The sequence below is a fragment of the Trichosurus vulpecula genome, chromosome 2 (assembly GCF_011100635.1).
Source record: "Trichosurus vulpecula isolate mTriVul1 chromosome 2, mTriVul1.pri, whole genome shotgun sequence".
NCBI classification, from domain to species: Eukaryota; Metazoa; Chordata; class Mammalia; order Diprotodontia; family Phalangeridae; genus Trichosurus; species Trichosurus vulpecula.
Window position 1 is genome coordinate 374144830 of NC_050574.1, and position 27491 is coordinate 374172320.

General features: G+C 37.8%; 1 protein-coding gene across 1 annotated transcript in view; it reads left to right on the forward strand.

The window, feature by feature from the left end:
• The window catches only part of NCAM2 (neural cell adhesion molecule 2), a 295617-nt gene that overhangs the window by 182263 nt on the left and 85863 nt on the right, over window positions 1–27491 (forward strand). Inside the window, exons 11-12 of the mRNA XM_036744902.1 lie at window positions 1854–1950; window positions 15192–15365. Of these exons, the coding sequence (XP_036600797.1) occupies window positions 1854–1950; window positions 15192–15365 (271 nt within the window). The remainder of the gene's footprint in view (window positions 1–1853; window positions 1951–15191; window positions 15366–27491) is intronic.

The following is a 27491-nucleotide window of genomic DNA, read 5'->3' on the forward strand; positions in this document are numbered from 1 at the left end:
CCTCAAATCTCCCTCCATTCCAACCCATTCTCCACTAAGCTGCCAGGTTTATTTTTCTAAAGCATAGGTTTAACCATGTTACTCACATACCCCTACTCGGTGAGTTCTGTTACCCCATGATCAAATACAAACTCCAAATATGTGTATATATGTGTATATGTATGTGTACATACACACACATATATTTTTTTGTTATCTAAAACTCTTCATAACCTGGCCCCTTCTTACCTTTCCTGTCTTCAAACACTCTACTCTCCTTTACATACTCTACAATCTAGCAACACTGGCCTATTTTCAGTTTTTCAAACAGGACTTTCCATTCCCTACCTGTGCCTTTACCCTGGTTGTCTCCCATGCTTGAAATGGAAGGCCCTCCTTCAATTCTACCTCTTAGGTTCCCTGACTTTCTTCAAAACTCAGCTCAAATTCTGCCTCCTCCAGAAATCCTTTCATATTTCCTTCCAGGTGCTAATGCCTTCCCCTCTCAGAATCCCTTCCACCTAGACAGAGATATAGATAATTCGTTCTCTATATTGTTATACATAATATACAATTACATAATATGTACGTATGTGTATATATGTATATGTGTGTGTGTATGCATGCACATATATAATGAGAGAGAGAGATCTTGTATCTATCTAGCTGTTTACATATTATTTTCCCATTAGAAAGTAATTTTCTCAAGGACAGAGACAGTTTTGTTTTTTGCCTTTCTTTGCATCCCCAGCACTTATCCAGTGCCTGACACATAGTAAACACTTAATAAATGCTAGTTTATTTAAAAATAGTACTTCTACTCCTTCCAGAAGGGACCTTTTGAGATTGCTGTCAGAATAAGACCCTGACATACTGGTGAATGTTACCTCCACTTGGTTACACATAGTCTCTCACAGATACACAGTGATTCCCTGTGGTTTAGACATCCCCCTGGAAGCTAAACATTCTTGGAGCTACTGAGCAAGCAATTCCATTTCCCAGCAACCTTCACTGCCCAAGTACATGTTACACTATATTTTATCTCCAAGTAGCCTTTTTTTTCAGTAATTAAAATCTTGGAAATATCTAAGCTTGTCTTAACATGTCTGCTTCTTCCATGTGCTTCTGGAGGAAATGATTCAGTGCTATATCTGCTATCATTTTTTAAGCTGAAAAAATCCACTGTCATATTTCTGGTATCCATCCAACCTGTTCTCAGAAAATAGAAAAGCAGAGGTGGCCAGCCACCTGAGGTCCAGAGGCTCTCCCACAGGGCTTCTGGGCAAATACTTGCTAGTCACCTTGTACTTCCACTACAAATCACAGTTCACTGCTCCCTGAGGAAAGAGACTGCTTAAGAGTAGAATGTCTCCTCCTTCCCTATTGTAAATGCCCATACGCAGAGCAGTACTCCACTTTGACTCCTCAAGGGGGAAAGGAAGTGAGAGGACAGACAGAGGAAGAAGAAAGGGAGAGGAAGAGAGAGAGATAAAATTGGGGAGAAGAAAGTGAGTTTCTTTTTCAATCTATGTAGGATGGATTGCCGTGTAGAGTGGCCAGTTTTCATATTGCTAATGGACAGGAAGCAGCCTCTCTCTCTTCTCTAAAACCCAAACACTCACATTTGTGGGAGAGTCTTTAAATGTTTCCAAGAAAAGTTTCCTTCCCAGGAACTCATCACATTGACATGGATTATCCTTCTTGGAAAAATTATAATATAAAATATTCCGCAATTATTTATTTCTACCAAGCTGGAGAAGCGTAGCTGAATTCACTTAAAAATTTTGCTTATCCTACATTAGACATAGAACAAACTTCTAAATCTCTCTCTCTCTCTCTCTCTCTCTCTCTCTCTCTCTCTCTCTCTCGTTAAGATTGCACCTACATCTGACAGTGATTTTGGACGGTATAACTGCACTGCCACAAACCGAATTGGAACAAGATTTCAGGAATATATTCTTGCTTTGGCTGGTGAGTACAGTATTTATGCTAATTTTATACAGTGCTATATATTTATGAGTGAATAATATTAAAGCTTAATTGTATCTATTTGTAATAATGTAATTACCCTCACTTTTAGTAGTGTTGTTATACGTTACAACCAAATCTTATGAGACCAGGAATATTCCAAACTTTAACCTCAATTATAAGGGCTACTGGTATACCACTTCATGTAATATGGCTAAATGGATAACTAGATTTTTTTAAAAATCAAATATATTAAATACACAAAAATGTAATAGATTTATTTAATAATTTTATTTAATTATTCATTTAATGTTTATAATAAATACTTAATAATAATTTAAAGAAGCTATATACTAAATTCTTGTGTAAATACTTAACACTTTTTAATCTTTATAAATATTATTTTTATTATATAGACATTTCATTTGTTTCTAAGGCATTCTTAATTTACAAAAGTTTAGGTTTGTTTTTTTTTTTTAAAGAAAGATGTACAAGTTTTGTTTTTGACTTTTACAGGCCAAAACCTAATACATGTGTATACATACATACATACATACATACATACATATATGTATATATATATATACACACGCACACATATATATATGTATATACACATATATAATATGAAAATCCATCATTATTATTAGCTGTCTAGATATTTATAAATATAATTATGTTAAGTCTCTGAATCTTTCACTGAATTAGTTTCTTTGAAACTTCTCGGCCCTTTCTTTAGCATTTGGCATTGATTGTTGCAAGAAAATCAAACAGAACAATGTTTTAAAATTTGGAACTCAGATTATAAATAACCATGAATTACTTTCCTACACCTCATCCTCACTACCATTGTACTCTGAGTTTGAGCCCACCCTTTCCAGGGATGCTGTATGTATTTGTGGGAGTGTGTTCTCCTCATGGGAAGAATATTTTATAGTTAGCTACTCTTACTATTATACCATATTAGTAAATACCTTTGCTAAGAGTTATTTGAGATTACTAGCTGATCATTAATGGGGTACTCCAGGGGGGCCTTGTATATATAATATAATATGTTATATCATATATTATATTATATTATATCATATCATGTCATATCATATCATATCATATCATAATATATCATATCATATCATATTATAATATAATATTGGGAGTATCACCCACAGGGTTACCTCTAGAACCTGAATGTAGTTACCCTTCCCTTTGCCCTTCCCTCAACTGACAGGACAGTACAAGAGCAAGTTAGGAGAGTTTCCCAGAGGGAGAGTTATACTTACATAAGATCGTATGATTTAAAGCTGGAAGATAGCCTAAAGATTATTTGAACCTACTTGAAAGAAGTGTAAGCCCAGAAGGTTATGTGACTCACTCTTACAAAGCCACAGATCTATACTCCCTACTTAAAAAAAGGACTTCAGTTGCTCACTATTATTTCTGAGATTTAAAATACTTCAGCCTGCCATTTAAGGTGTTCTAAAATCTGACTCCAGTCTATTTTTCAGTCAGTATTAATTAATATTACTTCACACATACTGCATTTCATCCACAGTGTGCTGTTCTCCAAATTTGACATTCCTCTCTCTCATCATTGGGCTTTTTTGTGAGTTGTCCTCCATGACTAGAATGCACTCTCTCTACATCTCCTACTCTCAAATTCTTACCTTTCTATAAGGTTTAAAAGGTCAAGTGACCTCTTTCCCTTATGCTCCCCCCTCAGTTATTAGTACTCTCTTGTAGGTGCCTTATAAATGCTTCCTTCTCTTCTCCTTCCCTCTCTCTCCCTCTTCAAAAAACCTTATTTATTTATCTGTGTACACATCATTTCCACCTTCTCACAGCATATAAGCTCTTTGAGAGGAGACACTGAGGTTTTGGTTTTGGTGTGATACATGTATATGGAATTGAATTGTCCAAAGTCACACTGGTATTAAATTGCAGGAGAGAGATTCAAACACAGGCCCTCTGACTTCAAAATCAATGTTCTTCTTTTCATTCCCTCCAATCTGATATTTTAAACTGATGGATTTTATATTTATCCTTATTAATTTTTTTCCGGAATCCCTCTCACTCATCGATATTTACACGTCCCTTACTCTTACTTGTCCCATACATGTTTTACCATCACTATGCGCTTCAGTTTTTTAATTCCTCTCTCTTCTCCCACACCATCGATCATTTTCTTTCTTTACCTTCCTCCCTCCTAAGTCTTAACCCTATCATCAGTCATTTTCTAATATCCTCTCATTGACACTTTAATTCTCAGACCTTTGATTACTTCCTCCACTTACCCCGCCCCACTAACCCTTAACCCTGCTAGCTCATACTACCCAGTATTTCATTTCCTATTCCCAAACTATCATATAGGTTTATAAGAAATCATGAAATTGAACTAACTGTATCCATTACCAGATTTATGATATCTAATCAACTGGGTCCTTATTGAAATACAGTAAATACTTTTAAAAAAAGTTTTATTGATATATTTTTGGTTTTTTACATAACTTTAGTTTCCCTCCATATTCCCCCTCTTCCCACTCACAGAGTAATGCCATATAACAAATATTTTAAGACCAAAAAAGGGAAAAATGAACATAACTGATCAGTACCTCAAAAAAGTCTGAAAATATGTGCAATGTTCAACACTTGTGGACTTCCTACTTCTGCAAAGATGGGGGTGGGAGTTTCTTCTCATATATCTATTCTTTTGAGCCATGCTTATTCTTTATTATTTTACAACATTCACTTTTAATTTTTTCCTGTGTGGTTGTTCTTTCTGTTTACATTGTTGTAGTTGTTGTGCATGTATTTTATTGGCTCTGCTTACTTTAAACTGCATCAGTTAATGTAACTCTTTCCAATCCTTTTTTTATATTTATCACATACATAATTTTTTACAGCACAGTAATATTCCATTACATTCATATACCACAATTTGTTTATCCATTTTATTGATTCCTTAAAGCCTCTAATACTCTCTTTATAACTGCTATTCCACATCTTTCCTCAGGACCCCAATCTCTTTCTCTTTACCTTCAATATTAGCAAATGATATTCCTTTGCTCTTTACTGAGAATATTGAGACCATCTCTGAAATCTTTCAGCTCCTCTCTTCCCCTTCTCTAAACCTCCCAGTGTCTTCAACCTCTCCTTTCTCCTCAGTCCTAGAGAAGAGTTGTTTTTTTCTTGTTAAAGCTTGCATCTCTACTGGTACCCCTGAACCCACCATGTTTCCTTCATGACCTTCATTCCCTGTATGCATATGCATCTCCCTCCCCCAACCCCAACCATGCCATAGATTCCTTAAACCTATTTGGGGCCATCATCTGTTAAAATCCACTGTTCATGACAGCTCATTTTTCTTCTCTGAAAAAGACATATTATTAATCACAGGACTTCACAGCAGTGGAATGAACATTTACTTAACAATTCAAGGTAAATAATAAGTAATAAGATAAACAATAGACATTCTTAGCGCCCATTCCTAAAATTGCTGTCATTTCCTATGTGTTTGTTGTACACATTAGTCAACTTTAAATTAAACATTCTAGCAAAAAGAGGACCCCATCAGTCTCGTTCTTGCATAGGTCTGTTACAGACATCTGTTAACATCTATAAGTGACATATAACATCTATAAGTCTGCTAACATCTGTAAATGGTCCCACCAAAACATCTCCATTGCTTTGACCTAGTAGTAGGATAGACAATATTGTTCATCATAAAGACATACTAAAACTACTTGCTTTTTTGTCCTCTGTCACATCACTGCTAGCTTTTTTGTTACTACAGCATAGAATATGAACTACACTGTCCAATCAGCTCACTCCCCTTTACTCTAAGCTCAGAGAAATGGGGACAGACCATGAGATAAATTCACTGAAATCTCTTGCTTTTCAGCTGCTTCTCTGTTGCTTATTCTTGCATCTGCAAGATCATTTAGACTCTGCCACCATTTTTCCCTGCCTCTGACATCCCACTTTTCAAAGCCTCTTGTACTTAAATACTATACCCATGCTGTGTGCTTGCACATAGTTTTAGGACCCCCTTGCAATGAATGTGGGTGTTTCTGGGCCCCAAAGCATCATTGAGAACACAACAGTTCTCAGGAGAAGTCATGTTTTAGGTTTGTAGGACTAATTCCAAGGGTTGGAGGACGGATCATAATCTACTGCCCATTCCTAACATTTACTGTAGCAGCTAATACACCCCATTTTTTATTACATCTTATTTTATTTCGAGTCCAAATTGTCTTGCTCTCTTCAGACCACTCCCCAACCCACTGAGAAGGTAAGAAATACAAAACCCATTATAAATATGACATGCAAAACAAATTTCCACATTAGTCATGTTCTAAACAAAAAGAAAAAGAAAGAACTCTGAGTCCTTCAGTTCTCTACCTGGAGGTAGATGGTATTTTTCATCATGAATCCTTTGGAATTGTGTTAGATCATTGTGTTGATCAGAGTTACCAAGTCTTTCACAGTTGTTCATATTTACAATATTGTTTTTACTATGTAAATTATTCTCCTATTTCTGTTCACTAAGTCTTCCCAGGTTTTTCTGGAACCATTCTCTTCATCATTTTAGCACAATACTGTTTTATCATTCATATATGCAATAATATATTCATCTATTCCTCAGTTAATGAGCACCCCTTCATCTACTGTTGTTCAGTCATTTCAGTCATGTCTGACACTCCGTGATTCCATTTGGGGTTCTCTTCGCAAAGATACTGGAGTGGTTTGTCATTTCCTTCTCTGGCTTATTTTAAGGATGAGGAGCTGAGGCGAACAGGGTTAAGTGACTTTCCCAAGATCACACAGCTAGTAAGTGTCTGAGGCCATATTTGAACTCAGGAAGATGAGTCTTCTTGACTTCAGACCCATACTGTATCCACTGTGCCACCTAACTGTCCTCCCTTCATCTGCCCACTTTTTTTATTCCTTCCTTTTCCCTTAATCTCTTTTCTTTCTTTTTTTGGGTGAAATATTTTCCTATACCCAACTTCTATATGTGTATTCTTCCCTCCTTTGACAAATTTATGTGAGAGTGAGGTTCAAGTAGCACCCACTCCATCTCCCACTTCCTCTTCCTTGTTGTACAGACTTTACTTTAATACCACATTTCTGTGAGATAATATTCCCTATTCTTCCCCCATCTCTCAGTGTATTCCTTTTCCTATTCTTCTTTTAAGATGATCGACATAATAGAATTATTCCCAGGCCATCTAATTAGACTTCCTGTTTGACCCCTGATGATTCTGAATTCTGAAGGGGTGTGTGTGTGTGTGTGTGTGTGTGTGTGTATGTGTAAACTCCACACATAAGAATGCAAAGGTCCCTTATGATTGCTTGCTCGTATTTACCTTTTTATGTTTCTCTTGTCTTCTATGTTTATATGTCACATTTTCTATTCAGTTTTGGTCTTTTTATCAGGAATGCTTAGAAGTCTTCTATTTCATTAAATAATCTGTTTTTATCTCCAAGCATATTATACTCAGTTTTTCAAGGTAAATTACTCTTAGTTGTAAGCCTACATTGTTTGCCTCTGAAATATACTCTAGGCTCTTCATTCCTTTATTCTAGTGACTACAAAATCATATGTGACCTTGATTATGGTTCCTTGGTATTTGAATTCTATCTGCTTGCAGTATTTTTTCTTTGACCTTGTACCTCTGGATTTCGGATATAATATTCCTGGGAGTTTTCACGTTAAGAGGTGTTTTTAGGAAGTGACTGGTGGAATTTTTTTCAATTTCTGTTTTGCCCGCTGGTTCTAAAGGCAAATTTCTTTAATGATTTCTTGAAATATGACATCTAGGCTTTTTTTCTTATTCATGGCTTTCAAGTAGTCAATTGATGTCTCATGAGTCATCAGCTTCTACTTGGTCATATTTTAATATTTCTTGATGTCTCATAGAGTTATTACCTTCTATTTGGTCAGTTCTGATTATCAGTGAGTTGTTTTCTTTGGTAAGGTTTTGTTCCTTTTGTTTCAAGTTGTTAATTCTCTTTTCATATCTTTCTTCTATAGCTCTAATTTCTTTTCCTATATGTTCCTCTACCACTGTTATTGAGTTCTTAAAATCATTTTTAGCTCTTTTCTTAATTCTTGCCTTAATTCTTCCAAGGATTCTGTTTGGACTTGTGTACAAACCAATTTTTTGAGACTTTGTTCAAACATGCCAGTCTCTTCTGGATTTGTGTCTTGGGCTTCTCTGTCACCAAAATAGTTGTCTATGGTGGGATTATTTTGTTTCTTCATTCTCCTAGCTGACTTCTTTTTACCTCAGACGTGATGTTAGCTCCAGGCACTGTGCACTTTTGGGAAGAGAATGCCTCGCCTGAGCTTCTATCCTCTTGCTTCCCTTTGCTGCTTTCACAGCTCAGGCTATGGTCCTTCACACTCAATGCCCCCCTATTGATATGATTCAGGGTGAAATCTGCTCACTGTCTTCCTGAGCTCTGCATGTTTCTAATCTAAGTTTGGGTCCGAACAAGACCTCATTTGCCTTATTCTTGTTCAGGAGTTTCAGTAGACTACTGCCGTACTCAGCCACTAGTTGCCTAATGGGAGAAGCTACAGGTTCAGAGTGACTGAACTTAATACTTCCCTTTGGTCTGGGACTCCTGGTTATTCCATTGTAGGCTTTAGCCTGGTCTAGAATCTAGAACCAAGAAGACTCTGCTCCTGCTATCAGAGTCACACAGCTACTGTTTGCTTCCAAACTGATTCCTTATTCACTATACAGCTAGGACCTGCTAGCAACCACTTCTCTCTTCTTCCCCTAAGTACAGATCTCCACCTACTCCCTCACCCCTACTCCTCAATTCTACCTAGAACTTGGTAGTGGGAAATAAAGCTACCAGATAGCATTCATTCTTATACCCTGAGCTAATTCAGGGATCCCCCTGGGTCCTCTTCTTGCTGGTGCTTCTTTCTCTAGTGCCCAACCTCAGATCTGTAGCAGTACTTGAGTGCTGAAAAGCTCCATATGCAGCATACTTCTGATCAGACTCAATCCCAAGGGTCTACAAACCTCTCTATCTCCCTAAGCCACCTGGGGCTGGAAAATGATTTATTGTAATTTTTTTCTTGGATTCCCCAATCAGAATTTGGTTTGGTGTGTTTTCTAGATCTTTGCGAAGGAGGTTTTATGCTACAGCTAGAATGTACCTCTTCCTGCTACTCTGCCATCTTGATTCCATACTGCCATGGGCTCTTTCCAAAAATACAGGTGCAGAGATGTATGAGTGATACACTGAAGAGTGTTATATTTACTTGATGGTGTCATTGTATGTACTAAAAGATATTAACAATGATGCAGACATGAAGAGCCATTCAATTTCCGCCTAAGGAGTATTCCTTTCACAGGCTTCAAAGGATTCAATTTCAGGTCTATAACAGTGAGTGCTATAAAATTAATACATAAGTGTACTTGAAAAAATTTTCTTAGATAACACCAAGTTTCCCAGGGCAGTGTATGCTTACTGAATACTGTTAGGATTCCTGCATAAATCATTGTTGTTTAAAACATTCTTTAGTGCCTTATTACTTAAGTGTATCTGTGACTTCATCAGTTTGTTTACTCTAATGGTTCATTTTGCAAACCTATCTATATCTTCTTATCCTGTGTGATTCTTTTCCTCCAATAAATCAGGGTTGCTCTATAAGAAAAGATTAATTTGTAAGTACAGATTTGGAAGACAGGAAAACCACATGTTAATGATTATAATAAAAATGGATGTTGTTTTAGGTTGTAGGAGTCTTGTAGTCTTATATCAACCAGTAAACATATATTAAGTACTTACTATGTGCCAGGTACTGTGCTAAGCACTGAGGTTACTAATAAAAAGCAAAAGTAGCCCATGTTTTCAAAGACCTTAGAAAATTTTCTCATCTAGAAAATGAGAGTCAGAATAGATGAGATAAAAATTATCCAAGGGTTCATTGATTAGGTACTGCTGTGAATCAGCAACAACTGGTTTTATTATGCTCGAAGCTCAAACTACACTGAAAACATCACTTAGTGAGCTCAGAGCATCAGTTTCAGCAACTTTAGAATGTGAATACATAAGCAGGATGGAAACATTGGAATTTTACAGAAAGCAGAACAGAGGAAGATGAGGATAAACAAGTAACAGAAAAGGAAGATAAGGACACCTATTTCAGGAAGGTCAGGAAAGCTTGGTCAAAGCCGTAGGTCAATGTGGTCAGTACTAGAGCAGAAGTTAATGTCCCAGACTTGATTTTGCAGACCAGCAGGATGCATGACCTGCTTACCTGAAGCAGTGTTAAGAAGCTCGAGATAAAGCCTGGGGCATAGTTTTTCTTAGCACAGTGGGGGCAAGAAGCCTGTCCTATAGATTATCTTGAGAGTCCTTTTCACATAGAAATTTCTGTGAGTCTAGTATCCCATTACATTCAGCATTCATGTGGTAATTTGTAAAATGTTTAACAAAATTCTATTTCTATACCAAAATCCTATTTTATTTTTGGATGTGCTCATCTCCAAGATTTGAATGATTATATACTGCCTCATTGCCAGCCTCCTGAGGTGAGGAGAAGAGCATCTTGTGTTTTCCATCTCCTCCTGGAAGCAGCATGCCCTACTCAGGGAAGGTGGTAAGGCAGGGTGTCTTCCACCTGCCCCAGAGGACTTCCCCTGGCACAGGGCTTATACCACTCCCTTCTAACACCTCATTGCCAGCCTCCTCAGGTGAGAAGATGACCCAAATAGTCCTCTGACCATGCGCCTTGTGCCTTCCATCTCCTGCTGGTTGCAACATGTCATCCTGAGGGAAGGCAGCAAGGGACAAGCTTCCATCCGCCCCAAAGCAATGCCTTCCATCTGTGCCAGTACAAGGCAACTTCTGCCTCCTTCTGCCAGCCTGATCTCCCAGCCAGGATGTGGAGAACCTCAAGGGCAAAGAGGAGCACCCTACCCTTTGATTTCAGCCTTCCATCTGCTGCTGCACCTGTCCCATGAGCGAAGAGGAAAAGGAAAGTTGCTGTGCAGGTTTGACTTCCTTCTCTTGCTGCACCCCTTTCCTGCCTAATCTACCCTTCAGAGGGCAGAGTAGTGAAGGAGGGCTTCCCATCAGACAGTCTGACCCTGTACCTCTTGTCTCATACAGCCTTTGCCTCCAGCCTGATCTCCAACCTCCTTATGGAAGAGAGGCACCTTCCACAGATTGGCGAACATTCTCAGTCTTGCTTCACATGCTAGTTATCTCTAGATTATCATCCAAACCAAATTCCCTACCCCTCACCATCTGATTTCTTATTCCCTTCCTCCTCATCCTTCCCACCCCAAAGTTTCAACCAAATACCACCTAGCCTTTCCACTTTGCCTTCTGGAATGCCCATTCATTGTTCCCAACAAACTTCCCTTTATCCTAAATCCTTTCCTCTCCCACTCCTTCCATCTACTATCACTGAAACCTGACTCCCTGGATGACACAGGCTCCATAGCCACCCTTCTCGTATACTGGCTACACCTTCACTCATTTCCCTGGGCTCCCTGGTGGAGGGAGGGGAGTTGGAATTTTCCTTCCTCTCTTTGCCACTTCCAGCTTCTCCTCCATGTTCATCACTCAGTAACCTCTCCTCCTCTGTGCTTAGGTCTAGATGCCTAGGCCATTTCCCTTCTGTGTTCAGTGAGTAGTGCATAGCTCATAATTTTTCTCTTCTTCCCAATTCCTGCCCTCATAGTAGGGAACTTCAACATACATATTGCCTCTCCCTCAAACACCCCAACAACTCAGTTCCTCAACCTACTCACCTCCCACAAGCTAGTCCTCCATCCCACCTCGGCCACACACATAGGTGGTCATATTACCCACAAATGTACCACCTCCACATTAAGAATTGTGAAATTCCATTATTAGAGCATAACATATTGACTTTTCATCTCTCCCTCTGCCTTCTTTACAAAATCCTAATCTTTGTCCATACCATAGCCTCTAATCTCTTGACCCTTCAGTTTTCTCCTAGGCCATCTCCTTTGTCCTAGCCACTTTTTCCTCTTTCCCCCTTCTTGGTGAAGCAATTCAACTCTACACTGTCCCCCTCTCTTGATTTCCTAGCCCCCTTATCATATTGTCTTTTGTATCTTACCAAGCATCAGCCTTAGATCAGCCCGCCATTTCTTGCCTTTATTCCTAAATTATGTTGTTGAACTAAGCTGGAGAAAATCATGCAGTGATTCTTCCTGAGTCTTTGAATTTGTGTTATCTAACCTTAACTGGATCCTCACTGCTATTTGGTAATCCTTCTGTCAGCTATCCCTTATCAACTCACTATTCCACTCTCTACAGCAGCTCTCCCAAACCTTTCCATCCCCCCCAAACCTACCATGATGCCCCTTCTCCCTACCCTCTCAGCTGAGAATTTCACCCCATACTTTACAGAAAAAAATGAGGCCATTGACTATGAACTCCCTCTTCTCATGTCTTCCTCATCTCTTATCATTCAGAAGCCTTCACCCCTTCTCATAGGATGAATTAACCTTACACCTTACTTAAGGCTAACCCATCTACCTACTCAAGTGATTATGTGCCATCCTGTCTCCTCTAACAGATTGCCTCTTGTTTTCTCCCTCTCTGTAATTTATCTTCAATTTCTCCCTCTCTCCTGACTCATTCCATAATTCCTATGAATGCACCCATGTCTCTTCCATCCTGAAAAAATCTTCACTTGACCCTTCCATTTCCACTATTGTCCTATATAATTTCTCCCCTTTGTAGCTAAACTCCCCAAATATGCCATCTACAGTAGGTGCTACCACTGTCTCTCCTCTCTTTCATCTTAACCCCTTATAGTCCAGCTTCCAGCCTCATCATTCCACTGAAACTGCTCTCTCCAAAGTTACCAAGGGTCTCTTAGTTACCAGATCTTTGACTTTCTCAGTACTCATTCTCATCAACCTCTCTGCAGCCTTTCACACTGACATTCTCTCCTCCCTGATACTCTTTTCTCTCTAGGTTTTGGGGACACCACTCTCTCCTGATTCTCTTCCTACCTTTCAGATCACTTCTCAATCTCCTTTGCTGGATCCTCACCCAGATCACACCCTCTAAATGTAGGTGGCCCTCGTGGTTCTGTCCTGGGACTTTTTCTCTTCTCTCTCTGTCTCTACTACTTCATTCAATGATTTAGTTATCATTTATATACTGATGGTTCTTAGATCTATCCTTCCCTAACCTCTCTGCTGACCTCCAATCTTGCATCTCCAGCTGTCGGCCATACTCCCAGTCCCTCAGGTTGTCATCCTCCAATCTTCACTCTCTGTCACCACTCCCACATCCAATGTGTTGACAAAGCCTGTTGATTTCACTTTTCCAACAGCTTTCAAAAATGCCCCCTTCTCTCCTTTGACACTGCCACCACTCTAGTGCAGGCTCTCCTCACCTCTTACCTGGACTATTGCAATAGCCTGCTGCTGTGTATGCCTGCCTCAACTCTCCATCCAACATCTCCATTGAGCCATCAGAGTGATTTACTTAAAGAGCAGGGCTGACTGTATCACACATCTACTCAGTAAACTACATTGGCTCCTCCTCACCTCCAAGAGCAAATAAAAAATGATTTATTTGGCATTCAAAAGTCTTCATAACCTATCCCCCTCCTACCCACCCAGTGTTTTTACACTTTATTCCGTACCACACACTCTTCAGTGCAATGACATTGGCCACCTTGATGTTCCATGAACAAGACACTCCATCTCCTGGCTCTGGACATTTCCTCTGGCTGTCTTCCATGCCTGGAAGTCTTTCCCTTCTCATCTCTACCTACTGACTTCCCTGGCTTCCTTAACTAAAATTCCATCTTTTTTCTGGAAACCTTTCCCAACCCCTTTTTTTTTGCATGTTGTCTCCCCCACTAGACTGTGAGCTCCTTGAGGACAGGGACTGTCTTTTGCCACTTTTTGTATCTCCAGCACTTAGCACAGCGCCTGGCACATAGTAGAAACTTAATAAATGTTTACTGATTGATTGATTGACAAAACAAAGGAAAAACAATCACAAAATATTTTTAGCTTATTATTCTTTCCAGCAAGGCTGTCTCAAAACAAATTCCAAAAACACAACGTTGTAATACACTTTAAAATTCAAATTCACCTACTAAACGCAATCTCATTGAAATAAAATATAAGTAAGAATAACTTCTTAAGATGATCTGCATTAAATGAAATATTTATACATGTTCACATATACATTTATATTTATATTTTTTGCTTTTGGACATGGCTAATGTGGAAAATTGTTTTGCTTATCTATACATGTTTGTAACTGGCATTTAGTTTTTCCATTCATTCTCAATTGGATGGGGGGAGGTAGAATGGGAGGGGAAGAAGACCTATTTCTGCTGATGAAAAAAATTGTTAAAAAGGATTATCTGAATACAGTATATATAAGATTGTAGAGAAAAAAATGACAACTTTAGAATTTTAACCTGTGCAGATAATTATAAGATTTGCTAGACTTATTGCTTATATTTTGGTATTTTTTATTGAAATATATACGGACATAATTATGTGTTAATTTTCAACAAATTCATTGGACACAGAAAAATATAATTTAAAAAACATCACCCCAGATTTTTTCTTTTCGAGGATTTGTATTTTATGCAGGAAATAAAGTAATGAATATTTCTGTTTGTAGCATATTAATAAATCTTTTTTGTAAATAAGCATATTAAAGTCTGACTTGACTGAATGTTTATTTCAAATGAACATCAAATACATGAAACTGTCTTTTGAATTTCATATTTTGATTTTCTGAAGAATGATAAATTATGTTTCATAAACTTTTAAATGCCATGTAAATTTCTACAAACAAAAAAATGAATTTTATAATTATGCTACTGTTCCAAATATTTATTCAGTAAACATGCCTCCACCCAGAAATAAACCTATTCAGAATTCTTCCAAATAATTGAAATACTGAAAATGCCATCTCATTTAACAATGGCAATGGAAATCCAAATCAATAAAATTAAGTTTGGTTTTGCATTGTTTTAAAGCTACTTTGTTACCAGAGAGTTAAAGGACGACTCTCACTTTTGATTTCCTATTACTCAAAGATAATATCTAGCTAACAATACACTTTTGAAAGTCATATCTCTTAAACTACCTGAATAAGAATTTTCCATTATTTGTGTTATTAAATATACTGTAAGTTTTAGTGCTGGTTTTTCTCAGTTTACTTTTTCTGTTTGCATTGTTTTTATTCCCTTATAGATGTGCCATCCAGTCCCTATGAAGTAAAAATTATAGAGTTGTCACAAACGATTGCCAAAGTTTCTTTTAACAAACCAGACTCTCATGGTGGTGTACCGATTCATCACTATCAGGTGGACGTAAAAGAAGTGGCTTCAGAGACATGGAAAGTCTTTCGTTCCCATGGAATTTCAAGTGAGTCAACAAATTTGGAATCGTATTTACTAATTCAGTATGTCTTTAAGTATGAAGTCAGTTCTTATTTTTGTTTCATCCATTACCTTTTGCTTGTTTATTTGCAGGGGGGTATTGGGGTTTTTTTTGAGGAGGGAAGGCAGGGCAATTGGGGTTAAGTGACTTGCCCAAGGTCACATAGCTAGTAAGTGTGTCAAGTGTCTGAGGCAGGATTTGAACTCAGGTCTTCCTGACCCCAGGGTCAGTGCTCTATCCACTGTGCCACCCAGCTGCCCCCTATATTTTGCATTTCAAAGGAATGGGGATAAAAGTTTCACTACTCTAAAGTGAGTGAACAAAAGTTTGGAAAAAAATAATTGGAAGTCTAAATGAAGTCACTTGATCCATAGTAATGACTTCTATAGAGGGTGCTTCTTAAATTAAAAAAATATCACTAAACACCCAAATCAGGGAAAGTATAATAATTTTATCACCAAGATTTCTAAACCTGTTTGTTTTGAGGCTAGTGTTGGAGGCTTTGTGTAACGCTGCCTACCCTGGACACCCCATTGCCTGCAGACCAAACATGACACATCTCACCCCTTCTCTAGGGTTCTCTGGTACCTTTAGTGGAGTGGGGAGGGGGTGTCTTGGCTCTCTGGGGAGTGTGGGGGTGGTGTCCATTTCCCCCTTTATGTTTAGCCACTGACAGATTGGCTTTTACAAGGAGATATTTACTTCAAAGGTACAGACCGTTCTCACTTTATGTAAGTGGATCATTCTGCAGCTCTCTACATAAAGAGATTTTTACATAATGTGATTTTGTGTATCTGTTCTTTTTCGTTTACTGGGAGAAGGAGGAGGAAGTTAGGATTTGGGGGGGGGGAGATTGGGAAGCTGTGGAGTGCTGAGCCAAGGTACAGGAGCAGAGAGAGAGAGCACAGAATTGTTCAGTAAAGTTAACAATAGCTGGGTTTTCTTTGGAATACAGATTTCTTTCAAAATTCTTTATGTAAAGGCAAATTTGCATATTACAAATTTACATAAATTTAGAACTGTCTGTATAATCACAAACATACATATTTATTCCATAACATGTGGGAGGCATAATCCCTCTTGCCTCTCAGTCTCTGGGGAGGGAAAGAAGATTAGGTTCGAAGTTTAGCTTGGTATCTATGGAGCCCAATCCCAGATTCAAAGTCCAAAACCCTCTCAGGTTTGAGTCCCAGACACCTTGGCTTCTCTAGGCTTCCATGCTAGCCTAGCTGGCTATAAAATCCTGCCTGGAATCCTGGCTCCAAGTTTGCCATGGCTTGAATTCCTGGATTTGGTGTGGATTGCCACCAGCACCTAAAACTGAGAAAGACAAATGAAACAAAAACAGAAACAGAAAAACCCCAGGGCTGTTTCTCAAAGCCAGAATAAAAGAGAAGGATGAGAGTCATCTCTTCCTGGTTCAATTCACAGAGCCCACGCCACTGGTGAATTGTGCTCTTTACTCTCTGGATGCGGTAGGAAAAAGCACAGCGAAGAGCATGCAGCAAAAAAAAAAGAAAAGGCTGTCCCTCTGGCCCGTTTTTAAAGATGCACCTGTCCCAAGTAGGCAGCCGATTAAAGCAGTTCCTTCCACCCAAGTGGCAGGGGAAATGAGGGATGGAGGGTGAGGCACTCTGTTCATGCACAGGTCTAGCCACCTTAGATTTGCATGAATGTCAGCTATAATCAATTAGATTTGACTTATGAATATTGTTTAACGTGTGCTTTAGAGTTATAAATAATGTGTATCACTGACTTATAAATTGTAGTACAGGGAAATTTAGATGAAAATCATCATCCCACAAGAAGATAGTTTTAACAAATTTTATTGCTACTCACAAAGGGAAGAGAATAGCAGCTGCTAGTAGGGACCATCTGAATGTTTGACCTCCATGCTCACAGTGGGTACCACACAAGTGGGGGGGAGGGAGTCAGGAGGTCAGAGGTTAGAGGGCATCAATGTTCCCGAGCTCCTCAGGCCTCAAACTTACATATCATTTGAGACAAAGAGGTAATGGGAGACACCCCCTTGTCTTCTCTGATGACTACCACCATCCTAATACAAGCCCTCATCATCTTTTTTTTTTGGAGGGGGGAAGGCAGGGCAGTTAGGGTGAAGTGACTTGCCCAAGGTCACACAGCTAGTAAGTGTGTCAAGTGTCTGAGACTGGATTTGAACTCAGGTCCTCTTGACTCTACTCACTATGCCACCTAGGTGCCGCAAGTCCTCATCATCTTACATCTGGACTATGGCAGTAAACTGCTGGTAGATCTGCCTTCAACTCTGTCCCCACTTCAGCCCATCCTCCCCTCAGCCACCAAAGTGATTTTCTTAAATCACAGATCTGACCATGTCACCTCCCTGTTCAATAAACTCCAAGGGCTGCTTCTTTTCACCTAGATCAAATACAAAATCTTCTGTTTGGAATTCAAAACCCTTCATAATATAACCCCTTCCCCTACCCTTCCAGTCTTCTTATACCTTACACGCGCACACGCGAGCACGCGCGCGCGCACACACACACACACACACGCGCGCGCGCGCACGTATACTCTTTGCTGGCCTCTGCCTCTCTACCCCAGGAATTTTCACCTCTGACTCCTGGCTTCCTTAGCTTCCTGCAAGTCTCAGCTGAAATCCCACCTTCTACAGGCACCCTCTTCCAATCCCTGTTAATTCTAGTGCTTTCCCTCTGTTGTTCTTCCTGTATATAGCATATTTGTACATGTTTTTCACTTATTGTTTCCCCCATTTGATTATGAATTCCTTGAGGTCAGGGATGTCTTTTGCCTCTTTTGGATCCCCACACTTAGCACAGTTCTTGGCACATAGTAGTCATTTAATAAATACCTGTTAATCAACTGACCATTTTCTAAATTACCTAGTAAGAAATGAGGAATATGGAACAAGGAAATGGGGGACTTAACCTTAATGATACTATTCCATCAAGAATCTGGTCTCTGCCAGTCCTCAAGGTTGCTCAGGTGAGAGGTCAGAGGCTTGTACGCAGGTGCATACTTTTTGAGAAGGCAGTCTAGGGAATTAGAGAGGCCAAACCCACTTGAACCTGTTCAAGCTTATCTAGGGTCTGGTCTTGGTCAAGAATCCAGGCCTACTGATTTGCATCATTTGCATATGTTAAAGAGGGAAAGTAGGGGAAGTAAAAGAATATAGTTTAATCCTAAACTAAGACAAGGAAAATCTAATTAACTTCACTTTTGCTTCTGTATCCTTATTATCCTATTTATATAAACTGTATAACCTAGGAAAACTATGTAAAAAACAAAGATTGTAAACTAACCATGACTCTAGCAGGAGTGGAGGGAATGGTTACCCCTGCTCCTGCAGCTGTATCAGTGTGAGTGTTCCCATGAGCACTATACCTGCTCTGCTCTCTCAAGGAGTATAATAAAATGCCTTCCTCTGCCAAAAAAAAAAAAAAAAAAAGAGAATCTGGTCTCTGGGTTTGTTATCCTAGGCATACTTGCAAGGAGGCTAGGACTGCACTAGGCAAACCAGTTTTCACACTGCTAAAGAGAATAAATAAAAATGGCTATGGACTTCCAGTCACGTGATTGGTAAAAAATGGAAAGACTCAGTTCCACCCAAACACCTTCTTCACACAAAAAATTGCTACCCAAGTACTTCTAATATTCCACTGCAAAGGAATATAAGGGAGAGAGAGAGAGAGAGAGGGAGAGAGAGAGAGAGAGAAGGAGGAGGAGGAGGAAGAAGAGAGGAAAAGAAAAGAGACAGATAAAAAGGAAAACAAATAGAAAAATTGACCTGAAAAGGAGGAATTTACAACTACAGCTATTGCCTTAGAAATCCTAGATACTCTCAAATAGTCTTAAACTTGTAAATTGCTCCCCTCGACACTCCCAAGTCCGAGGGAACTACTTGGTATCCTACTGGAGTCATAAACACATCTTTCTGGCTTTCCTTCTCAGCCACAGAATTGAAGAGAATAGTGGTCTACAATTTTTTTAAGTTGTACTCCTATTAGTAAAAGCATTTTTGAGCACATAACTCAAATATATGTATATTTACTTGTTTATAAATTGTACTCTACATAGACTACTGTGCTAATAGTTATGTACTTTGTAAAACCCGTGCAAAAATAGACATTTTAAAGTCAACTAGAAAGGAAATATTTAATCCTAGAATCAACGGGGAGTCACTGGAATTTATTGAATATAAGAATGTAGATCCTAGGAAAATCACTTTGGCAGCTCTATGAAGGATGAATGGAAGTATATGAAGGAAGTGGAGAAAGACTTTTTTTTAAGGATTAGAAGGTTTTTGCAATCAATTAGTAAACATGTATTAAGTGCCTACTATGTGCCAGGCACTGTGTTACGGATTGAAGATACAAAAAGAGGCAAAAGACAGTTCCTGCCCTCAAGTAGCTCACAATCTAAGGGGTGAGACACCAAACAAACAAATATGTTCCAACGAACTATATTCAGGATAAATAGGAAATAATCAACAGAGAGAAGTCACTAGAATTAATAGAGATTGAGAAGGGCTTCTTATAGAAGATGTCATTTTAGTTGGGCCTTAAAGTAGGCATAGATGAGAAGGAAGATAATTCCAGGCATAGGGGGCAGCCAGAGAAAACTCCTGGAGCCAACAGATGGAATTTCTTGTTTGTAGAACAGTCTGCAGGCCAGTGTGGCAGGATTAAAGGGTGTATGGTAGGTGGTAAGATGTAAAAAGACTGAAAAGACTGGAAGTTAGGTTATGAAAGATTTTGAGTGCCAAACAAAGGATTTTATATTTGATCATGGAAGTGAAAGGAAGCCCTTGAAGTTTGTTGAGTATATTATGAACGAAAAGCCTGAGAGACAGTTTCTTGGTAACTAATAACCAATTTATTAATTAGGCTACCTAATAATCAATAAATAGGTTATTTGTTATTATTCAGTGGTTTCTCTCAGTAACAAAAGACAAAGACATGAAGAGATTGGAAGCCTTAATATACTTTTGTAAAAGGAGGTGTCCCTGACAGATGAACTTTGACTGGTGAACAATTAATGAGGGGGTGGGCCAAAAGTTTTCAGCTCTTCCTCCTTCTCAGAATGTGGCTTAGACTTAACTGCCTCCAGCATTCTGGACAAAGGAATCCATCTCTACTAACCAACTTTGGATGGTTTTCTTCTTCATGAGCTAGATCACCCTAACCTCCAATGAAGGGGTATAAGGGCATGAGCTCATTGTTTTGGAGTGGGAATTTATCTATATTAGGTTCTGTTTACACTCTAAACAGAAGTAAGTTCTCCTAGTTGGGTGGGATCCTGCCCAAGATCTAAGAGCATGTTCTTATAGGATTTGAGCAATCTCATCTATCAGACTTGTCCTTCAGAAACTGGCTTACTGACTTATAGGGGCTGGTCCCTGGATGAGGAAATAATTAAAAAAAAAAAAGAAAAGCCTAGATGTCAATTTAATAATTGGTTATTAGTACAATGGAAAATTAATCACTTCTCTCATTCTCCTCTTTGATTCTTTCAAATATATTTTGAATGGCATATTTAATTATCTAATCTTAAAATTTTCACTCTAGCTGTTTATTTCATTGTTTACCCGAGTTATGAGATCCTGCTAAGGATAAGAACATGACCTCTAATATAAAAATGAATTCATTTGAAAGTTTCCAAAAAAAACTTCAATTGTAGCAGAAGGTTCTGGGATGAAATATAAAAATACATTGAGTAATCAGTTTCTAAACAGTGCATATCAAATAGGTTGCTTATAATGAAGCATTTTCAATTACTAACCATGTTCAAATAAATGATCCTGGGTAAAAGTAGATATCTCTTTAAGGCTAGACCACAAGCCATTATTTTAAGATAACTAATTGTACTAAAATTATTTTTATTAACACAGAACAGAAAACAGTTATGATATTAATTTCACTAAATAATAGAATTATATCCTGTTTCTATAAATTTGTATATCATTACCTAATTATCCCCATACCATTGTGAGGCATTAAAGACCTTATCTTATACAAGAATGTATATAACTAGTAGCAGGCAGATGACAAGGCCAAATACTCATCCACTTAGTTGTTGAAAATATAGAAAGGACTAAAATTCCAGCTCCTGCATCTTATTATAGTAGCTAAGATATACTCCAGGATTCACCTATGTGATAAAGATCTATTATTTTGTTCATACTCACTACCTGACATGATTATAGAAAATTGCCATAAAAGAGTAAAGACCATCTATACAGTATATAGCTCTGTGTGTGTGTGTGTGTGTGTGTGTGTGAGTCAATTGCAGTGAGCCAGGTTTAAATGGTGGGGTACTTTCCACTCGAGGAAATTACATACTGGGGAAATCAAGTCAGGAGAATTCTATCTCAGCCCATGCCAAAAGCCATTCTCCCAGCCTACCCTGTAAGAAGTCCACCTGCAGTTCATCTTGGTGATCATACTTGCAATCAGGTTCAGTTACAGTCCCTTAAGATCTTAAACAGCAAGTTCCAATGACCATAACTTTGGATGGATTCAGTTATTAAAGGTCATAACAGTGAGAATGGATATTGACTATAGTCTCAGATTGAAAATAGTAAGAGATTCATCATAAAAAAATCACAACTTATCTTGCCCTGGTTAGAGATATTTGTAGAAGCAGGACATGAATGTAACACATCAATACTGATCCTAAAGGCCAAATGCTCAGAATGACTATAAGCAGCCAAGTATATGGAACCAGGTGGGCAGATGTCTCATATGGGAAAACGAATTAAAAGAGTCCAACCTTAGAGTTCCCAAGGTTGCCCTCTCAACCTTATTCCCAGGGACAGATATCCATTGGCCTCAGATCTTAGATGTTACTCCCCACTGAACAACTGGTATTTTTCCTGAAACATTCATTTAAGGTTGGCCTAAGGACACAACAAACCTAAGAATGAAGCTCGAAAAGAATGTTTCACCTCAAATAACAAAGTCTCATTAATCACAGTAGGGCTGGATACAATTTTCATCAATACTCTCAAATTGTTGCAATAAATTGGTTGATCAGACCTTCTTAAAAAAATCACACAGAATATTTTTACTTAACCTTCCTTTCTACTAGTATTTCTCTTTCTCAAAAACAGCTTAAAATTATGTTGATATGAAGAGATAATCATTAGATTTTCATTAAGTATCATAGCTGGAAACTTCTAAACTGACAGATAGCCATCTTTTATTCAACCCTTAAAGCAAAAACAAATCATTAAAATTGGAGTTTGTTAAGGGTAGGTCGGCTAAAATGTAATTTCAGTACAGACCATTCCAGATATAACTTCAGAACTCACAATAGTCTTATGCTATAAATTCCTAATTACCACAAATAAATTCCTAATTACCACCTCTTTCTCATCAAAAAATGTTCTCAAGGGGGGGAGGAGATTCAGTTTTCTAAGTGAAGCAATGCCAAAAATATACCCAATTAAATTGTCCTTATCATAATAACCCTTAATAACTTAGCCAATAAGCCTACAATTTTCCTAATAGCTAATTTTGATAAAACTTCCTCTTTACTATAGGCAAGTACTTCAGAATATTAATAGTTTGCAAACATTTCCTTTTTCTTTTAACAGTTTAGCTCACAATGTAACAACATCTAGATTAGAAAGAAGTTGTGATCCTAATGATATAAACATATTGTAGATTTGTGGATTTGAAACATAAAACAAAATCCTTTTCTATTGAAGTTATCTCAATTCAGTTAAATCCATCTCTAAATTACTTTACATAGAAAATTATTCTGAACTTACATAAAATGATCTATGAACCTTCTCATTCTGATTAGATGTGGTAAATACTTTCACCTCTGTATGTTTTAGATTTAAGCCTTAGAGAATTTATAGCATGTTGCCAGAAGAGTTAAAACAAACATAGAATCGTATCAAATATCTTATCAGAAAAAACAGAAGAAAAAACAGTTTTTTCATCATTATAATCTGAATAAAATGCAGTACTCTTTACACTGAAAGTATGATTTGACAATTTCCAAATTAAAAGAGAATCTATTTTTCTATGTTGGTGTTACCAAGTTTCACAATGTAGACATATACCTAATTTTACATTAACAATACTAAGAAATACACATAAAGTTTTATCAGTTTGAATTCATACCTGTTTTTATTAGGCATTATAAGCCATTGATGTAGGGGTAGCTAGGTGGCATAGTGAGTAGAGCACTGGCCCTGGAGTCAGGAGGATCTGAGTTCAAAATCCAGCCTCAGACACTTGACACACTTACTAGCAGTGTGACCTTAGGCAAGTCACTTAACCCCAATTGCCTTGCCTTCCCCCCACCAAAAAAAAAGGAAAGAAGCCATTGAGGTTAAAATTTCTCATTCTAAGAGTCTAGTTGAACAACTGGTTTTTGGTCCAGGCAAAAAAGTCCTAAGGAGTTTGATCTAATGCTGGCAGCGTGTGGTCTATTTTCCCCAGGCAGAAACCTTTTAGTTTTCACAGAAGAAGTTAATTAAATAATTCTCAATTTGAACACTACAGGGAACATTTAGGATCCTATATAATAGTCACAGATCACAATAACCAATATTTTTACCATATCCAATATTTATATAGTGTTAGATTTATAACAAACTTCCTACAGATCATCCTGAAAGGTAGATGGACAGAACTAACCAGATGCTTATATAACCTTACTTGTAGGAGACTAAAGCCAAAGTTAAAAATCATTCTTAGGACAGTATGATACAATGGTTAGAGACTTTTAAAAAATTATGTAAGAATAAAAATATTTTCCTATTTCTGGTTCTAAAATAAAATCACTGTATTTTAACCTGAGCATGAGGCTAGAGCCTGAAGTCTTAAAATATTGACATTCTGCTTAGTTGTCAATCTGCCACACAGGCAAGCACTCAACATTAATTTAAACTGTTGACAGATTTAGTAAGATTTTAGGACTCTACTTTTCACAGATGAGGACATTTTAAAGGGTTCCTTGCTATGCCAACTTCACAGAAACCCATTATTACTATCTCCTCTGTTTGTAAAGAGTTTTTTAAACATATTTACATCAGTCTTTTACCAATTAAATCCATAACCCAACGTATCAGCAAGGCAATAAACATGGCATCGATGATAATTGTGAATATGCCTATGTAGTTCTGTATCACAAAATATGAAAGACTCTCTATATAGAAGGTAGAAGAAGTAAAACATTTATTCAGACACCAGACAACCAAATCCCATAACCAATAAATCCAATCCATCAAAGTAGCAACCAACTCCCAAAACCAGTAAGCCCACTTTATCCTAATAGCAAGGAACTTAAAACACAATATCACAGCATGGAGCCTCGCTATCCCATAACCTTTCCACAAACACACTTACAGCACTGTTAGCATGCCTGCGTCTACTCTGTCCCTCAGCTCTAAGTGCTCTGAGCATTTCCTGCTCCATCCTTTCCTGTTCCTCTCGTTCAGCAAGCTCCTCCCACCACATGTGACTTATGCTTTCTGTGACATAAGCAGGTCAATGGGCCTATTAATGGATGGGAAAGATCTTAAAATTTAAATTACCATTGCACCCAAAAGAATGAAAGAAAAGTTCACTTTTCTAACAATATTTCTAGTATAATGAATATTCAAATTAATGTTAGGCATTGTCTTTATACACACTACCAATCATATAACTGGGATAATTTGTCTTAAAATCACACAGTTAACAAGTTTCCTGATACAGTAATAATAATAATAAATTTCACTTAAAATGAAACCAGAATAAATTCAATTACACTTGATCTGTTTCCCAAATACTATCAAATAGAATGTCAATTTATAATTTCAATTATTTGGTATTATAGTTTACACAAGAGCTATTTATTCTAAGCATTTCATATTATGAAATTCACTATTTCCAGCTAATCTACTGAAAAAGATTTTAAAAGTGACTGTAATCCCAAGTTATCACACTTTGGAACATTTTGCTTATCAAATTTCTTCTAACTCCCTATAACTTAACGTGTTGGCTTATAGATACTACACATACTGTTGTTAAACCAATATCTTACTGTAGCCCTATTTTCCAAAGCTATAGAGTTAATTTCAACCCAGAAGATTCTCTTTATTAATTTGCCTATCACAATTGTAACCTGTATTACCTATAATTCAGGTGTTCTCTAGGAGATCAAAAGAGTTCCACTGTACTGCCTGTTCCTTTTCCCAAAAAAAAAGTTTGTGGGACAAATCCTTTCTTAAAGAGAAAACCAATAAGATGTTTCTAGTGATTACAAACACTTTTAGGAGGCATGTAGGGGCTTATGCTCCTGTTGAAACACAAGAGTGGAGTCCGGTCTACTCCCAAACCTGTTAACAGATTACAGAAGACTTGACTGCCCAGTTAACAATAGAGATATGTTATCTACAGAGGTCGACTCAAATCTTTTCTGCTTACTTAGTCTTCACTTTTCAGAATCTGGAGAGAGTTAGTAATTCATAAAATACATTTAAAACATAAATTACTAAATTCTAAAGTGATTGTATTTAAGGCCACTATAGAAAAACCTTGATCAGAGTGAGCCTTTAAAGGACAAAAACTTATTTATGCAGTTTTAAATACATTGGTCTGGTGTGAGGAGGGGCAATTTGTAGGGAACAGAATACCATCAGAGAGCAGGGAATTCTAAAATCTGGCTAGGAGATCTTGTGCCTAATTGTTCACAAGTGGATTTTATGGGATAAATTACCCACCAGCTGGTGATTCTCTGAGTTAAAACCGAAATTCATTTCCACACTTAGCTTTAGTTAGTTAGCACTTATTAAATTTCTACTGGATAACTTATCAATAGAAAGATTAGTTATTCATTTTATAAAATCAGTAAGGGGAACTAGGGGCAAAGGGAACTCCTGGAGAAAGGCTGAAATCTTGGGGTCTGGAAAAAAGAAAACCTGTACTTGAGATCCACAGCCCTTACTTCTCCCTTTTCTTCCATTGTTGCTTCTTAGAGAACCCTTAAAGCCATTCCCCTTTTAATTTCTAAGATTCCTTTTTCCCTTAAAACAGTCTTGAGTAATGTGACCTCTCCTCCCACAGTAGAAGCACTTTTGAAATGCCCAAAAGTGCAAGGTTGTTTAGATATAATTTCCAAAGTAGTCTGTATAACAACCTCTCTAATGACCTGTATAATAACTCCTGAAAGAATGATTTGGGCTGAAACAAGCTGCATAATACTCTGGTCCCCTTCCACAGCTTCCTTTCCTTCATAGACAATTCCTTTAATCTGCACTATAGTCATTCCATGCCAATCCAGGCATCTCTTGTGAAAATAATTTCATTATCTCAGGCAGAGATTGATGAACAAAATGGGTGCAAACGATCCAAGTATCTCTCAGAATAGAGGAGTCTAGTTTCCCATAAAATTTAGCACTTATGCTAAACAGTCCTTGGGAGTAGACAGGACTCCATTCTTGTGTTTCAACGGGAACATAAGCCCCTACATGCCTCCTAAAAGTGTTTGTAATCACTAAAAATATCCTAATGGTTTTCTCTTTAAGAAAGAATTTGTCCCACAAACTTTTTGTGGAACAAGAAACAGGCAGTACAGTGGAACTCTTGATCCCCTAGAGATCTCCTTTAGCCTGTTGTAAAAATGAGTAGGATTCTCATCCTCCTCTTGTACTATCTCCTGAAATCTATTCAGTTTTCTGGGGAAGCTACAGAAATAGCCATACCCTCAAATAAAAATCATCTGGCCTGCTGCAGTCTGCTGTAATGATCAGGATTATTGGGGTCCCATTGTGGATCTTGTAAAGGTCAATTGGGGATCCCCCCTTTTGGCAAGGCTAACCTATTAGCTACCTCTATGACTGCTAGTCTTTCTGTTGGGGAGAGCAAAGTCACCATTAAGTCCGTTACACCTTTTTAATCATTAAAATGATCTATCACTGCTCTTAGATTCTCTTCAAATCTAGGGACATTATTTCTCCATGTGGAGAGATCAGAGGGAGAGAAAGATTTGTACCATCTAACAGAAATCACATTTACCTTTTTTAAACCATTTTCTCTGATTAATTTAAGGGAATCCCTTCGGCTATGCTGTTTTTACTATTATTAGTTCCCATAGTTTATAATAATGCTT